Source organism: Syngnathus floridae, chromosome 7 (genome assembly GCF_059516105.1).
Source record: "Syngnathus floridae isolate MCC-2025c chromosome 7, RoL_Sflo_1.0, whole genome shotgun sequence".
Classification (NCBI taxonomy): domain Eukaryota; kingdom Metazoa; phylum Chordata; class Actinopteri; order Syngnathiformes; family Syngnathidae; genus Syngnathus; species Syngnathus floridae.
The window spans coordinates 4,102,501-4,120,240 of NC_142419.1; the positions used below are offsets into that span (position 1 = coordinate 4,102,501).

At 43.3% G+C, this 17,740-nt stretch overlaps 1 protein-coding gene across 2 annotated transcripts in view; it reads right to left on the reverse strand.

Moving 5' to 3' along the window:
• Positions 1-17,740, reverse strand: part of akap1b (A-kinase anchoring protein 1b) — a 48,308-nt gene that overhangs the window by 25,748 nt on the left and 4,820 nt on the right. For both annotated transcript variants that reach the window (XR_015859379.1, XM_088380469.1), the window contains exons 2-5: positions 8,274-9,808; positions 5,994-6,118; positions 1,083-1,209; positions 807-934 (exon numbers count right to left, since the gene is read on the reverse strand). Coding sequence is in view for 1 of the 2 variants with exons in the window: in XM_088380469.1 (XP_088236595.1) it covers positions 807-934; positions 1,083-1,209; positions 5,994-6,118; positions 8,274-9,783 (1,890 nt within the window). In the remaining variant the exon portion in view is untranslated. The remainder of the gene's footprint in view (positions 1-806; positions 935-1,082; positions 1,210-5,993; positions 6,119-8,273; positions 9,809-17,740) is intronic.

The window sequence follows — 17,740 nt, forward strand, 5'->3', positions numbered from 1 at the left end:
TGAATGTGCCATCCTGGAGGAGTTGGACAATCTGCGCAACTTCAGGAGGGTTAAGAAATCGCCTCATGCTCCCAGTCATGATAATGGCTCTAGCTAAAGCCAACATTTGTGGAAAAACAGTTAAAAAAGATCAAGAGGGAGAAACTTGAAATGGCCTCCACCTGCAAAACCAGTCCTGTTTTGGGGACCATCTCGTTGTTACAACTCTAGTGCACCTGTTGTTAATTCCATCAACACCAATGCAGCTGAAACTGATTAACCCCTTCTGCCATGTACCTGACCAAAACCTTATCAGAAAAGTGCAATTGGATTCATGCCATACCCTGATAAAAAACTGTTCCTTTAATTTTTTTAGCAGTATATATATATATATATATGTATATATATATATATATATATATATATATATACATATATATACATATATATACATATATGTGCATTATTACTAAAAATAACTCAACTTTAAGCATTAATTGACTAGAAGTAAATTCAAATTTGGTTATGTCTGCAGCAAACAACATAAATGGTAGTTACCAGTCACACATCAAAAGTTGAGTTGTATTTTATTTTCCTATAATATAGCTTTACACATTATTTGAGTCAAAAATGCGATTTAAAACACTGCTAGTTCCATGGGAATTATTTGACAGTGGAGGTGAATTGTATGATTTGTATTATTTTTTTACTATTAAAATGTAAAAAAAAAAAATCATCATAAAGATCAAGTCCACAGAGGCTAGCCGCTATGTTTTATATAATTCAATGAAATGTAATAAGTGTAGAAGACAAAGAGTTACCCTTACCCATGAAGTCATGGGGAGTGATGGCAATGTGAGGGGTGGTGGTGGAGGAGCATAAAGGTTGGTCAAATCCAAATCTTTAAACTTCTTCCCAATCAGAGACAGGGCTTTGTCAACTTGTTGTTGCATACCTGCATGGATGTCAAACATGAGGTTAAACCTGTTTAAACATCAATTGTGAAAAAAAACCCACAGAAAAGCCCTTGAGAGCCAAATTCTTTAGAGAGTCAGTTCTCTTTTCACAAGATTCTATGAAAATTGAGAGTCCCCGCAACTCACCCTCTATGTGACAGATTTGGAACTCCTGTGTGTAAGGCAGGGTTGAGATGTATATCTTTGCACCAGAGGTCTGCTTAAGAAAACCCACATATCTTCCTTGCTTCCCAATTAATCGCCCAACCAGAAGCTGAAACCGAAAGACAGCCAAAGAATGTACAGACTTTAATATTAATATTGTGGCTGAAATAAATTACCGTATTTTTGGGACTATAAGTCGCGGTTTTTTTGGTTTTTTTCATAGTTTGGGTGGGGCGGCGACTTGTACTCAGGAGCGACATATCTAAAATTATTCACAAACTGAATAATGAAATAAAGAGCCGGTTACCAAACCCACATCTTGCCTGGTACTTTGGTAACGCTACAATATAGTTATATACGTAGATCGGTGGAATAATTGGAGCCGCAACTGACGACGGGGCTGACGTCAGCGGCGCACGTAGGTCAGGAGTCAACAGCTGTTTTTTGGGGGGGGGTTTGACACAGAGGATGAATATTCCGATGGATTTAATGATTTGGAGTGACACGGATGGTTCGTTAAAATTGTTTATATTAAATTTATTTGATATATCTAATCTGACGTCAGCGGTGCACACAATTCCGGAGTCAAAAGCTGTGTTTTTGTTGTTGTTTTTTTTAAGTGACACAAGACGATGATTCCGATGAATATAATGATTTGGAGTGACACGGATGGTTTGATCAAATTGTTGTTTATATTATTGTTATTTGATATATAGTTTATTGTTATATGGGCCTGTGGAATAATTTGAACTGCAATTGCCGACGTGTCTGACGTCAGCGGTGCGCCGCACACGCGGCGTTGTTTACAGACATGACGACGAATTTGATCAATTGATTTAATGATTTGGAGTGACACAGATGATTTAATAAACGTGTTATTTATGTTATAGTTATTTGAATAACTGTTAATGTTACATCAGGCCCGTTCTCAGCTCCTCATTTGTGTTTGTCACGTTAGCATACCGTATCGTTTAGCCCGGGGGTCCGCGGACCGGGACATGGGTCACTCGGGCCGCCAAGCCGCACAGAGAAAAAAAAAAAAAAAAATTTTTATCGAGCAAAAATGAGTAAAAATTTATTTTGAAAAATATGAACAAATTGGCAATTTTCTCCCAATTACATCCGTCGGTTCAAGTCAAGCCGCTCGTCTCGGTCACGTGACATGTCACCTCAGTCGAGCCCACGAAGCAAGCAAAAATGAGCAAGAAACAGATGTTTTTGGAAAGCTTCTTCGGAAAGGGGGAAAAAAACAATGAGACGGAAGAAGACGAGGCTACGACTTTAAGAAAAGGAAACCTGCATTTAAAAGAACATTTCTGGAGTCCTACTTAAAATATGGATTTATCGCCACAGGTGACTCTGACGTGCCAAGCCCACTCTGCATAATATGTGGCGTCAGGCTCGCTAACGAGGCAATGAAGCCTTCAAAACTGCTTCGGCACATGGAGACCAAGGATCCTGCATTAAAAGACAAACCTTAACCACTTTAATTGTCTCCGATTATGCCTATATGATTATCCTTTCTGAGAAACAAGCTCAGTGCTCCCACTAATTCAACGTAATGGTGAGTTTTATCTTTATGTTGTTTATACTTGTTTTTATGCCAGCCGTATCATTTTACTTCATCATATTTATATATTTATTATAAATGTATTATTTATTTATAGAAATGTATTTATTTATATAAAGGCCGGTTCCGGTACAAGCCCTCTCGAGAGGGGCTGGACTCTCTTCTACTCTGGAGTTGCCCACGGTGAGAGGCGTCGAGCAGGTGAAGGAGGGGGTAGCCTCCCTCCGCCTTCGGGTGGGGGGACGGGTCCTGACTGTTGTTTGTGTCTATGCACCAAACGGCAGCTGAGAGTACCCACCCTTCTTGGGGTCCCTGGAGGAAGTGCTGGAGAGCGCTCCTTCTGGGGACTCCATCGTTCTACTGGGTGACTTCAATGCTCACGTGGGCAATGACAGTGAGACCTGGAAGGGCGTGATTGGGAGGAACGGCCCCCCCGATCTGAACCCGAGCGGTGTTCTATTGTTGGACTTCTGTGCTCGACACGGATTTTCAATAATGAACACCATGTTCAAGCATAAGGGTGTCCATGTGTGCACTTGGCACCAGGACACCCTAGGCCGCAGTTCGATGATCGACTTTGTAGTCGTGTCATCGGATTTGCGGCTGCATGTTTTGGACACTTGGGTGAAGAGAGGGGCGGAGCTGTCAACTGATCACCACCTGGTGGTGGGTTGGCTCCGATGGTGGGGGAAGATGCCGGTCCGACCTGGCAGACCCAAACGCTCTGTGAGGGTGTGCTGGGAACGTCTGGCAGAATCCCCTGTCAGGAAGAGCTTCAACTCCCACCTCTGGCAGAGCTTTTCCTATGTCCCGGGGGAGGCGGGGGACATTGAGTCCGAGTGGACCATGTTCCGTGCCTCCATTGTTGAGGCGGCCGACCGGAGCTGTGGCCGTAAGGTCGTTGGTGCCTGTCGTGGCGGCAATCCCCAAACCCGCTGGTAGACACCGGCGGTAAGGGATGCCGTCAAGCTGAAGAAGGAGTCCTATCGGGCCGTTTTGGCCTGCGGGACTCCGGAGGCAGCTGACAGGTACCGGATGGCCAAGCGGAACGCGGCTTCAGCGGTTGCTGAGGCAAAACCCCGGGCGTGGGAGGAGTTTGGCGAGGCCATGGAGAATGACTTTCGGACGGCTTCGAGGTAATTCTGGTCCACCATCCGGCGTCTCAGGAGGGGGAGGCAGTGCAACGTCAACACTGTTTACAGTGGGGATGGCGTGCTGCTGACCTCGACTCGGGACGTCGCGAGTCGGTGGGGAGAATACTTCGAAGACCTCCTCAATTCCACCTACATGCCTTCCATTGAGGAAACAGGGCCTGGAGACTGAGGCGGATTCTCTAATCTCTGGGGTCGAAGTCACTGAGGTAGTTAAAAAACTCCTCGGTGGCAAGGCCCCAGGGGTGGATGAGATCCGCCCGGAGTTCTTCAAGGCTCTGGATGTTGTGGGGGTCTCATGGCTGACACGCCTCTACAACGTTGCGTGGACATCAGGGACAGTGCCTCTGGATTGGCAGGACTGGGGTGGTGGTTCCCCTCTTTAAGAAGGGGGACCAGAGGGTGTGTTCCAATTACAGGGGAATCACACTCCTCAGCCTCCCTGGTAAGGTCTATTCAGGGGTGCTGGAGAGGAGGGTCCATCGGGAGGTCGAACCTCGGATTCAGGAGGAGCAGTGTGGCTTTCGTCCTGGCCGTGGAACAGTGGACCAGCTCTACACCCTCAGCAGGATCCTCGAGGGTGCATGGGAGTTCGCCCAACCAGTCCACATGTGTTTTGTGGACTTGGAGAAGGCGTTCGACCGTGTCCCTCGGGAGGTTCTGTGGAGGGTGCTTCGGGAGTACGGGGTGCCGAGCCAACTGATAAGGGCGGTTCGGTCCCTGTATCACCGATGCCAGAGTCTGGCCCGCATTTCCGGCAGTAAGTCGGATTCGTTCCCAGTGAGGGTTGGACTCCGCCAAGGCTGCCCTTTGTCACCGATTCTGTTCATAATTTTTATGGACAGAATTTCTAGGCGCAGCCGAGGCGTTGAGGGGGTCCGGTTTGGGGACCTCAGCATCGCGTCTCTGCTTTTTGCAGATGACGTGGTGCTGTTGGCTTCTTCAGGCCGTGATCTCCAGCTCTCGCTGGAACGGTTCGCAGCCGAGTGTGAAGCGGTCGGGATGAGGGTCAGCACCTCTAAATCAAAGTCCATGGTCCTCGATCGGAAAAGGGTGGAATGCCCTCTCCGGATCGGGGATGAGATCCTGCCCCAAGTGGAGGAGTTCAAGTATCTTGGAGTTTTGTTCACGAGTGAGGGGAGGATGGAGCGCGAGATCGACAGGCGGATCGGTGCAGTGTCGGCAGTAATGCGGACCCTGTACCGGTCCGTTGTGGTAAAGAGAGAGCTGAGCCAAAAGGCAAAGCTCTCAATTTACCGGTCGATTTACGCTCCTACCCTCATCTATGGTCACGAGCTATGGGTCGTGACCAAAAGAACGAGATCCCGGATACAAGCGGCCGAAATGAGTTTTCTCCGCAGGATGTCCGGGCTCTCCCTTAGAGATAGGGTGAGAAGCTCGGTCATCCGGGAGAGACTCTGAGTAGAGTCGCTACTCCTCCACGTTGAGAGGAGCCAGATGAGGTGGCTCGGGCATCTTATCAGGATGCCTCCTGGACGCCTCCCTGTGGAGATGTTCCGGGCATGTCCCACCGGTAGGAGACCCCGGGGACGACCCAGGACGCGCTGGAGAGACTATGTCTCTCAGCTGGCCTGGGAACGCCTTGGGATCCCCCGGGATGAGCTGGATGAAGTGGCTGGGGAGAGGGAAGTCTGGGAGTCCCTCCTAAAGCTGCTGCCCCCGCAACCCGACCCCGGATAAGCGGAAGAAGACGGATGGATGGATGGATAGATGGATGGATGGATAAAGGCCGGTCCGCGAAAATATTTCTGACACGTAACCGGTCCGTGGCGCAAAAAATGTTGGAGACCACTGGTTTAGCATGTTGTTGCTGGTTCATGTCTGTTCTTGGTGTTGGATTTTGTCAAATAAATTTCCCTCAAAATGCGACTTAAACTCCGGTGCGACTTATATGTTTTTTTTATCTTTATTGTGCATTTTATAGGTGATATGACTTGTACTCCGGAGTGACTTTTAGTCCGAAAAATACGGTATGTCTCATTAAAATGTTCATGAACAATCATGCCAGCCATTGGCACACCTCTCCAAGCGTGTGGGTGTCAGGCCCTAAACTTTAAAGGAATATTTATGACAAGGTAGCAACTCTAATTCTGTGCTAAAAAGGTGGGGAAATTGGACTAATGTACACATATAAGACTTGTAATGCCTCACCTTTGGCACTTCAATCTCCCAGATGACTAACTCAGAACTTGAAGAGGAAGCATGGGTACTATAACTTTCTCTAGCACCCATTGTACAGCCACTATCCACAGAGTCCATACTGTTCACATCAGAGCCTAGACAGCGGCAGGTACAGTCATCAATTTTCAGCAGCATAAACAAACGATGAATCTGAATCAAAGTTAACACGACACTAAGAATCTAGACATAATTTGCCAGTTGTAGTGATCAGCTCTGTTTGCACGCCCCTTGAACATAAAATACCGTAATTTCTGGACTATAAACCGCACCTAACTATAAGCCGCACTTTTAGTTTTGTGTTATTATTTTTCACTTCAACAATGCAATTTGCTGCCATTTGCAATATATTTTCAATTGCACTACTGAGATAAGACAGTTTTGTTTACAGTCAAAGTGTGAATGCCTTGAGAGGTTAATTAAACTTATAGTTCTGTTGATCATATTTTGCACTGAAACAATGCCTTCGAGCAATTTAATTCAAGTTTGCAGCTGAAACCTGACGAAAAAAAATAAAGTTATGTGTATTTTTCAACAGAGGTGAGCTATTTTCGTTCCCCTCCCTGAAGGACATTTACACCTCCTATCTCACCCGCAAGGCGACCACGATTGTGTGTGATGTGAGTCACCCCGCTCACTCTTTGTTTGATCTTCTGCCCTCTGGGAAGAGGTACAGGAGCCTGCGCTCCCGCACCACCAGACTCACCAACAGCTTCATACTCCAGGCTGTTAGGATCCTGAACTCTCTCCCCCCCTTCTGCGTAACGTCCTGTACTTTTTGCGCTATGTTCTGACTGCCTGCTGTATGCACACTTGCTTCATTTTTGCTCCTCTTATTTATTATGTTATTTGTTTATTTATTATTTAGTCATCGCTCTTATTTATTCATTGTTTGTGCCTTCTTGTTTTTACTTTGTGTGTTGTTTACTTGTATGTCAAAGTATGCTTTATTGTCAATTTCTTCACATTCCAAGACACACAAAGAGATCGAAATTACGTTCCCACTATCTACGTCTTGTCACCGTGGGCTAGTGGGATACGTAATTTCGATCTCTTTGTATGTGAAGAAATTGACAATAAAGCAGACTGACTTTTTTTTACTTTGACTATATTCATTATTTTAGAGCAGGTTGAATTGATTCAACCAGAATCGAATTTAATCGAAATTAATCGATTTAGTACCTTCAGAATCAAAATCGAATCGATTTAGGAAATTGGCCATGATATCCAGCCCGAGTCGTCGCTGACATTTGTGCATGTTTGTATGTTTGCAGAGCTCCTTCATTTCTGTCAATAAACATGTTAATCTCTTTCCTGACAATCCTCTGTGTATATTCTCTTGCAAATGATAATTAAACATTTAAACACCTGCAATTTTTAGTATGGTGCGGTTTAATTATGAGCAAAACAAGATTTTCCCCTAATTTTAGCTAGTGCGGCTTATAATCAGGTGCGGTTTATAGTCCAGAAATTACGGTTATTGTAATACAAAATTTATGTCCATAGACTCTGGCTCACCGCCATAACACGGTTCTAACCATACTTCTTGCAGTGGTCATCACAAGCTACAAACAAAAGTCTATAATTAGTGACGTTATAGTTTACACCATAGTCCAGTTGTGTATACTGTAGATGGCGGGGAAAATATGTACATAGAGAAAAAAAGACATTTGTACAAGTAGCCTACATTGCCCTGAAATATCTGTGTATTAACAAAATATCTAAGGTAGTAACTACTGTAGCTATCAATCCAATCTATTGACAATGTTATTTATTTTGAATGCTGATTTTTGATTTTGACATTTGAAATCTGACCCATCGAGTTGAATAGACTTGCTTTCTTCCTACTACATTTGAAAATATTACTGGTAAAGACAAACAAAAATGGCACAGTGAATAGAAGGAATCATACGATATATGAAACCGAAAGCCAATTATACTGTTTTCATTCAAAATATCAGCCATCTTATTTTTGTTTGCATTATTTTGTACTACTAGGGAGTGCAAACATTTCATTCTGACTTGAGATTAGCACAATAAAAGTTTTCATAACTCCTAATTTTTACCGTTATTTCATTCAGAAATAATTAATTTGGTGAATTATTAAAAATATTTTTTATATTACATCATGAAACAATTTCTGTAAAGGGGTGCAGTTGATACAATGATATTAATTTTAGGCCATATCGCCATGCTTAATCTTTGAGGTTCCACCGCATATTTCACTTTGATCAAAAGGGATGTCTAACTCACCTCCAGACTGGTCTGTTTCCACTTCACATCCCTGAGGTCCATTCCTTACGTTTATTCCCTCAAGCATCTTAACACCACACATAGCATCCACTGAATTTTCTTCAGCCAAAGGGAAAATAATTTCATCTGCGGGTGTCTCAATAAGTGATTGGGTTTGTGTTACTTCTTTTTCTGACAAGTCTGTAATCTGGAAGACATCCATTTTGCCGTTCATTAGACTATGTTGGTGATTCACATTGCTGATGCCGTCCTCGGAGTGACAGGTGCTGCAAGCAGAGTCCTCAGTCTGTGTAGCTGATTCATTGCCTTTCACAACGTTGTTCAGTAGAGGTATACTGTCTGCTATTTGATGAGACAGTTTTGGCATAGGTTCTTTTTGTGTATAGTTTGTCTGCACTAATTCATTAACCTCTAAAGACTCCCATAAGTCGGTAAAAGACCCACTGGGCATCACTTGCTCTTTCTTTTGGGTTTCCTCACAGCCTGTTTGATGGTGGGTTGACAATCGAGGATGGTGACACTGCTGGCTTGAGTCAGAAACCTGGCAGTTGATGCCACCAAAGACCTGCTGGGTGGCTGCTGAGATGACCTCCGTTATGAGTCCAGCTGCCAGAACTTCCAGACCTTGCTCCTCACCATTATGGCTGGGAACCTGGATTTCTTGTGATGTTAATGATGTAGTTTGGGCTTTGGGAGTCAGGACCAGAGAGTTGGATGTACTGGTTAGAATGTGTTGATTTAAATCTTGCAGTGAAATGTGTTTGTCTCGAGACTCGAATTGTGAAGAGACCACTCTCTGCGCTTCAATGGGTATGATCGCACCAACATCATCCTGTGCTCTCATAGTGGTGTGGGTCTGAGCAACTTCACCCTCTGGCTCAGGCCGCTCTGCATCAGCAAGGCACCCTGACGTCGTCGTGGTTGAGGGGGTAATATTGGTGGCTTGGCAGGACAAGACCATGTCTTTGATAGTGATTTCTGAAGCAGACATTGACTTTCTCTTTAGATCGAGATTTGCCTCTGAACCACAGGAGGGTACTGGGCTTTTTTTCAGGTCTCCATGATCTTTTACTGATACATTGAAACTCTCATCCTGTTCATACGGCAGCAGAGTTGAAACTGTGGGTTTCTGAACTTCCACTTGTATTCCACATGTTTCACCAGCTGTCTCTTTAAGAGTCTGCCCCATATTGGATGCTGTGTCTGTATCATCAACATGATTTTGGAACATATTTTCCTGCCCCTCATCGTTTATACTGGCTTTTGGATCTCTGCAGGTCAAGTGATGTTTTGTGTTGTGTGTAGTAGATACAGTGTCTTTTTCGACCACACCATTGGGCCCCGTTCCCGTTGGTAGACACAATCTCAGGGATCCATTAGTTGGACCGTCATCTAGGGCGTCATGGCTGATGAGCCGCTCTTTCTTACGCGAGGTATACCACCACCAGCCGATCAGTGCAAGGACTCCAGGTAGTGTGTAGGGCACAATCGATCGAAACCTTAGAGGCATCTCCTCAGGACACTAGCAGCTACACCTGAACAGAGGGAAAAGGAAAGATGTATCTCAGCCATTGTAATCTTCTGTTCAGACAAGGTGTGTAGGTCTTACCTTAAAAACCTTTCCGACAGTTTCGTCAGCAACTTAAGAATCAAGAATTAAGAATCACTATTACCAAAGTGACAAGTTGTGCTGCACGATATTGAAAAATGATGCAATATGGAACTCTGAAAGGCCTAGAGACATCCCTTTTTTTTTTTCAATTAGAACGGAATTTGATAGAATGTATAGAGAACACATTTGCCGCATTGGAAATTAAAAATGGACACCGATTACTAAGAATAAAGCTAAAATTAAATGCCAGTTTATCGATCGGGTTCCGCACGCAGCCACACTGGTGGCGCCATTACTGTGACGTCACAAGTTGTACATCCGGATCTCAACAAACCCAAACAACATGGCAGATGATACCGACAGCTCAGTTTCTAGCAGTAATATTAGCATCATTTTATCCGATTCAGAAACCTCTTTTGATGTAGAATATGATGAATCTAACAGTTCACTTGGGCTGAGCTGAGCACGTTTTCTGAGCTGGGTTGGCCGCAAGCCTGGCCCGACGTCTCCGCGCTGGCCCCTCTTCTCTTTTTGTTTACATTCACTGAAGCTAAACGCGTACAACTTGAGACGTCACTTCCGGCTGGCGGCTCGGTGCAGTCAAACTCGTCTGCGCGGCAAATTTACAGTGGGGGAAATAAGAATTTGACCCCTTGGTGATTTTGCAGGTTTGCCCACTCACAAAGAATGCAACGATCTACTATTTTAATCATATGTACATTCTAACAGTGAGAGACAGAATCCCAAAGAAAATTCCAGAAATTCACATCATATGAATTTATAAAAATTGATAACCGTCTGATGAGGAAAAACAAGTATTTGAACCCCTGGACAAACAGCATGTTAATATTTTGTAGAAAAGCCATTATTGGCCAGCACAGATGTCAAACGGTTTTTATAGTTGGTGACAAGCTTTGTGCACATTTTCGGCAGGGATGTTGGCCCACTCCTCCCTGCAGACAGTCTCCAAATCATTCAGGTTCCGAGGTTGTCGCCTGGCAACTCGAATTTTAAGATCCCTCCAAAGATTTTCAATTGGATTCAGGTCTGGAGACTGGATTGTTGATCTGCACAAGGCTGGGATGGGCTACAAGAGAATCGGAAAGCAACTTGGAGAGAAAAGATCAACTGTCGGTGCAGTTATCAGGAAATGGAAGAAGCACCACACCACCGCCAACCTCCCTCGGTCTGGGCCTCAACACAAGATCTCACCTCGTGGGGTCTCCCTGATCATGCGAATGGTGAGGAAAAATCCCAAAACCACAAGGGGGGAATTAATGAATCAACTGAAGGCCTTGTGCAGATCAACAATCCAGTCTCCAGACCTGAATCCAATTGAAAATCTTTGCTGGCCAATAATGGCTTTTCTACAAAATATTAACATGCTGTTTGTCCAGGGGTTCAAATACTTGTTTTTCCTCATCAGACGGTTATCAATTTTTATAAATTCATATGATGTGAATTTCTGGAATTTTCTTTGGGATTCTGTCTCTCACTGTTAGAATGTACATATAATTAAAATAGTAGATCGTTGTATTCTTTGTGAGTGGGCAAACCTGCAAAATCAGCAAGGGGTCAAATGCTTATTTCCCCCACTGTAAATTACCGTAATTGCCGGACTATAAGCCGCACCGGATTATAAACCGCACCAGCTAAAATTCAGGGATATTTCAGTTTTTTTCTTACATAAACTGCACCGGACTATAAGCCGCACGTGCACACGAGTTTTTTACAAAGAGAGACAGTACATAGAAAGCCTTTTTAATGTTTTAATAACATACTTGAACATGTCTTTCTAAACATTGCCTGTGACGCAGCAGTAGCACCGCAGCAACGCGGAAGTGTGCACGCGAGTTATTAGCAAAGAAAGACTGGACACAAAGTTTTTTTAAAGCTTTAATAACATACCTTAACATTTCTTTCCAAACACTGCCTGTGACGCGGCAGTAATACCGCAGCAACACGGAAGTGACACAGTAGCACAGCACTAACAGGGCTGGTTAAAAAAAACATACCAGTAAAAGTAAAAAAAGAGCCGTCTTCTTTTCCTCCTGTGCACTGAAACCATCGAAGTCTTCCTCCTTTGTGTCCGATTGGAATAGCGTTAGATATCCTTCGCCTCACACTTTCTCAGTCTCTCTTTCGTCGTCGGTTTTATGCATTTCTTCGAGTGTGAAGAGGGTCTGTTCATGCTAATCTCATTCATACACGAAGCGCTAAATTACATTAAACTAGCGAGCGACACGTATAGCTTAAAAGCGGCATCATATGCATTTCTTTTATCCCCCATAATGACGGTTTGTGTATAAAAGCTTCCTGTCTTTGTGTGAATGCGGGTGTGTGCGTGATGCGCGAGACGATCACGTCTTCTTCGGCGCATTATCTCTTCGTCTGTCTCGCTCTTGCTTCCTGCTAGAGCGCCCCCTGGAGACCGGAGGCCGTAAAAATCCATAAGTACGCTCCAGAGTAGATACAAGATAATGTCATCAACATCGACTGCCTTTGGCTTAAAAGCGGCATCATATGCATTTCTTTTGTCCCCCATGATGACGGTTTGTGTATAAAGGCTTCCTTTCAGTAATGTCCGTCTTGATCGCGTTCTGCATGATGCGCGAAATGTAAACACAAACTAGCTCGTCTTCTTCGGCGCATTATCTCTACGCCTGTCTCGCTCTTGCTTCCTGCTAGAGTGCCCCCTGGAGGCCGGAGGCTGTAAAAATCCATAGGTACGCCGCGCCGCCATTTAAGGTTCAAAGTAACCTTCTGAATAAAATGCATTAAAAGTTCACATTCATTACAACTTGTTTTTGGTGAGCAAAATGTCAGAAGAATTGAATTTAAATGCTGATTGATTGGGTTTTAATACAATGCAGATGGTCCGAACAGCGCCACTGCTTTGTGTAATCTCTGAGTGACATGGCAGAGTAAGAGAAAGGGTTTAAAGCACAGGTGTCAAACTCAAGGCCCGGGGGCCAGATACGGCCCGCCACATCATTCTATGTGGCCCGCAAAGACAAATTGTGCATCAAATTCGTGTCATTACTAGAATTGCAAATTGTCTTCACTTTTAATATCTTTTTTTTTTTTAATATTTGACCAGTTTTTACTCGTCTGATTTGAAAACAAGTTATTTGTCAGTTTGTTTTGTAGCTTTTACTGTATATAATAGTGTTAAGAGTAAAAGTGATCAAGTCATCACAAAAATCACGAAAAAAATCTTATATAAGCCGCACCTGACTATAAACCGCAGGGTCCAAAATTTTGGAAAAAAGTCGCGGCTTATAGTCCGGAAATTACGGTATATTTTTCAGAGCAACAGCTTCCTTTTCGTTGTTTCGATCGTCAATTTAAATTTATAAGCCCGTAAGCTAACTAAAACCGATTTATACATATACCGGTGTCTCTGGGCCTTGAATTGCGCTTTGACACTACGTGTATATAGTTAAACATCCTTGTTCCGAGTTAACTTTACTAGCTACAGTATTATTGCAAATTTCGCATGATTCTTTTAAAGAGTCAAAAGCATTATTAATTAAATTAATCATCCGCAATACAGTATACTGTATATATCTTAACATGACTGTAATAAAGCATATTTGGCCAAAGTTGCATTAAACCACTAGAATTCTAGTGGTTTAATGTGTACTTTGTTGATGTTAATGTTGAAAGTGAAAGAAAAAAGCTACAAGTACATCCGGTGCTGCTGCTTCATCATCCTCACAGAAGAAGCAGGCATGCAAGATGAGCTTCCTACGAGGGGCCAACTTTCATTTTGCACAACAACAAGAGTTTAAAGTAGTGATGACAGAATACCAAAATTCTAACATTGATTGGAAAAAATACATAAAGTACCTCGATACCAGTACCAAAACAGTACGACAAAAATCTAAAAACCAACAAAAGTTGCACAAATAAAATTGACATAAGAACTTTTTATTTTATTATGAATTCAAAATATTACGATTTGCTTCATCAGAAAGTAATATTCTAAGCATAAACACTTAACATTAAAACACAAAATAATGTCTGACCTATTCATGTGACGTCTACTGTAATGCAGTCTTGAGCGGGTGATGATCATTTTCATGGCCAGTTAAATTATCTAAATGAATATATAAAAGGTCAAAAGCGAGTGTGACTATCCTGTCACAGTCCAGTTACCATTTACTACAAACCGGATTCGGTTAAAGTTGGGAAATTGTGTAAATCCTTATCAACCTATATCCAATTGAATACACTACAAAGACAACATATTTAATGCTCAAACTCAAACTTTACTTAGTTTTTCAAATAATAATGAACTTGGAATTCCATGGCTGAAACACGTGTAGAAGAAGTTGGGAAAGGGCATGTTTACCACTTCGTTACATCCCCTTTCCTTTTAATAACACTCAATAAACGTTTTGGAAGAGAGGAGACTAATTCTCAGCTTCTCATGTGAAATTCTTTCCCATTTTTGCTTGATGAACCGCTTCAGTTGTTCAACAGTCCGGGGTCTTCCCTGTCGTATTTTACGCTTCATAATGCGCCACACATTTTCAACGGGAGACAGGTCTGGACTGCAAGCGGGCCAGGGGAGAACCTGGACTCTTTTACTTCGAAGAATGTGGTTTGGCATTATCCTGCTGAAATAAGCAGCGGCGTCCATGAAAAAGACGTCGCTTGGATGGCAGCATATGTTGCTCCAAAATCTGTATATACTTTATAGCATTTATGTTGCCTTCACAGAAATGTAAGTCACCCATGCCATGGGAACTAATGCACCCTCATACCATCACAGATGCTGGCTTTTGAACTTTGCGTTCATAACAGTCCGGATGGTCCGCTTCCTCTTTGGTCCGGAGGACACGACGTCCAGTGTTTCAAAAACAATTTGGAAAGTGGACTCATCAGACCACAAAACACTTTTCCATTGTGCATCAGTCCATTTTACATGAGCTCGGGCCCAGAGAACTATGAACTATTATGGACCGTAGATGTTGAAATCCCTAAATTCCTTGCAATTTTGCTTTGAGAAATGTTGTTCTTAAACTGTTCAACTATTTTCTCACACAGTTGTGGACAAAGTAGTGAACCTCGCTCCATCCTTGCTTGTGAATGACTTGAGCATGTTTGGGGAGGCTCCTTTTATACCCAATCATGGTACCCACCTGTTCCCAATTAGCCTGATCACATGTGGGATGTTCCTAATATGTAGGAGTTTGATGAGCATTTCTCAGCTTTCTCATTATTTTTTGCCACCTTTCCCAACTTCTGTTGGACGTGTTGCAGCCATGAAATTCTAAGTTAATTATTATTTGGCAAAAAACAATTAAGTTTATCAGTTTGAACATTAAATATGTTGTCTTTGTAGTGTATTCAATTAAATATGGGTTGAAAAGGATTTTCAAATCATTGTATTTTGTTTTTATTTACATTTTACACAATTTCCCAACTTCAACCGAATCCGGTTTGTAGATTCAGGGAGGTATTGAGGTTGTGGTCAGGCCTGATAATGTTGATGGGACAGTTGAAACAGAGACAACAGAAAGTGACAAGTGACAGCGGATGACGAAAACTCTTTTCAGCAGCTACTGGACAGGATCCATCCATCCATCCATCCATCCATCCATCCATCTTCTACCGATTTTATGAGGTTGTGTGGCGGGGGCAGCAGCTTTAAGAGGGATGCCCAAACTTCCCTCTTCCCAGGCACTTCGTCCAACTCATCCCAGGGAACCCCAAGGCATTCCCAGGTCAGCTGAGAGACAGTCTCTCCAGCGCGTTCTGGGTCGTCCTCAGGGTTTCCTGCTGGTCGGACATGCCCGGAACACCAGGGAGGCGTCCAGGACGCATCCTAATGAGATGCCCGAGCCACCTCATCTGGCTTCTCTCAACATGGAGGAGCAGCAGTCCCTCACGGATGACCGAGCTTCTCACACTATCGCCATAGGAGAGCCCAGACACCGAGCGGAGAAAACTCATTTTGGGATATTGTTCTTTTGGTCACGACCCATAGCTCATGACCATAGATGAGGGCCGGAGCATAGATCGACCGGTCAATCGAGAGCTTTGCCTTTTGGCTCAGGTCCCTCTTCACCACAACGGACCGGTACAGAGCCCGTCATCAAATTATCCAATGTCAATTAATTTGAGACAAATATTCCAACAATTCCAACCACCTTAAGGGAAAAAAGTCAAACATTTTTCCACTGGATAAGACATTACATATTTAACCAGTACCGTATTTTCCGGACTATAAGTCGCTCCGGAGTATAAGTTGCACCAGCCATAAAATGCCCCAAAAAGTGTAAAAAACATATATAAGTCGCTCCGGAGTATAAGTCGCATTTTGTGGGCAATTTATTCGACAAAATCCCACACCAAAAACAGTCATGAACGAGCAACAACAGGCTAAACGATAGCAACAACAGGCTAAACGATAGGTATGCTAACGTGACAAACACAAACAAAGAGCTGAGAACGGGCCTGACGTAACATATAGAGTGATTAAGGACAACTATTACATGAATAACATGTTTATAAAACCATCGGTGTCACTCCAATTCATTAAATAGCAACAACAGGCTAAACGATAGGTATGCTAACGTGACAAACTCAAACAAAGAGCTGAGAACGGGCCTGACGTAACATATAGAGTGATTAAGGACAACTATTACATGAATAACATGTTTATAAAACCATCGGTGTCACTCCAATTCATTAAATAGCAACAACAGGCTAAACGATAGGTATGCTAACGTGACAAACTCAAACAAAGAGCTGAGAACGGGCCTGACGTAACATATAGAGTGATTAAGGACAACTATTACATGAATAACATGTTTATAAAACCATCGGTGTCACTCCAATTCATTAAATAGCAACAACAGGCTAAACGATAGGTATGATAACGTGACAAACACAAACAAAGAGCTGAGAACGGGCCTGACGTAACATATAGAGTAATTAAGGACAACTATTACATGAATAACATGTTTATAAAACCATCGGTGTCACTCTAATTCATTAAATCCATAGATCGTTCTTTGTCAACAATGGGTGCGCACGGCTGAGGGCGCTTGCACTTCAAAATATTCCACAGGCTCATATAACGATAGATAAACTATATTTCAAATAACTATAAAACAAGCCAATAATATTAAACCATCCGTGCACTTTAAATCCATTAAATCCATCGATCAAATTCCTCGTCCTTTGTCAACATCGCCCCGCGTGCGCCCTGACGTCAGCCTCGTCTTTATTCCACAGATCTACTATATAACGATATTGTAGCGTTAACAAAGTACAAGGATAGACGTGGGTTTGGTAAACGGCTCTTTATTAAACAAAACAAACTTCCAAGCGTGTGGCGGCGTGGACTTCCAAACACGAGAGCTCCATGGCATAGGACCGGGCGTGCGTAATGGCCATGTCCGAGCCCCACGCACCGTTCGCGGACAGCCACTCGGCCGAGCGCCGGCCCCCAACTCAGTAGAGTAGGACCGGGCGTGCGTAAAAGCCATAATAGTTTTTCAAACCTTCTATGTCACTCCAAATCCTTAATTCCTTCAAACTCTTTGTCCTCCGTGTCACTTAGAAATGATCACCGCGAATGATGCCGGTAGTCCTTATGTGGGCACGTTTGTATGTAAACAACCGCCGCGCCGCGCCACTGACATTACTTGAAATAGTAATCCATTGGTACATCACGGTTCTCCAAAATTTCTTTCTGCTGCTCGATTACTGTTTTCAGCTGCATATTTTACAACTTGAAGTTTGTAAGTCTGCAAAATATGAGTTTCTTTTTGGTGCCATTTTTCTTAAGCCCACCCAGTTGATGAGTCACGGCCAACGGTGAAATTTAGAGCGCCCT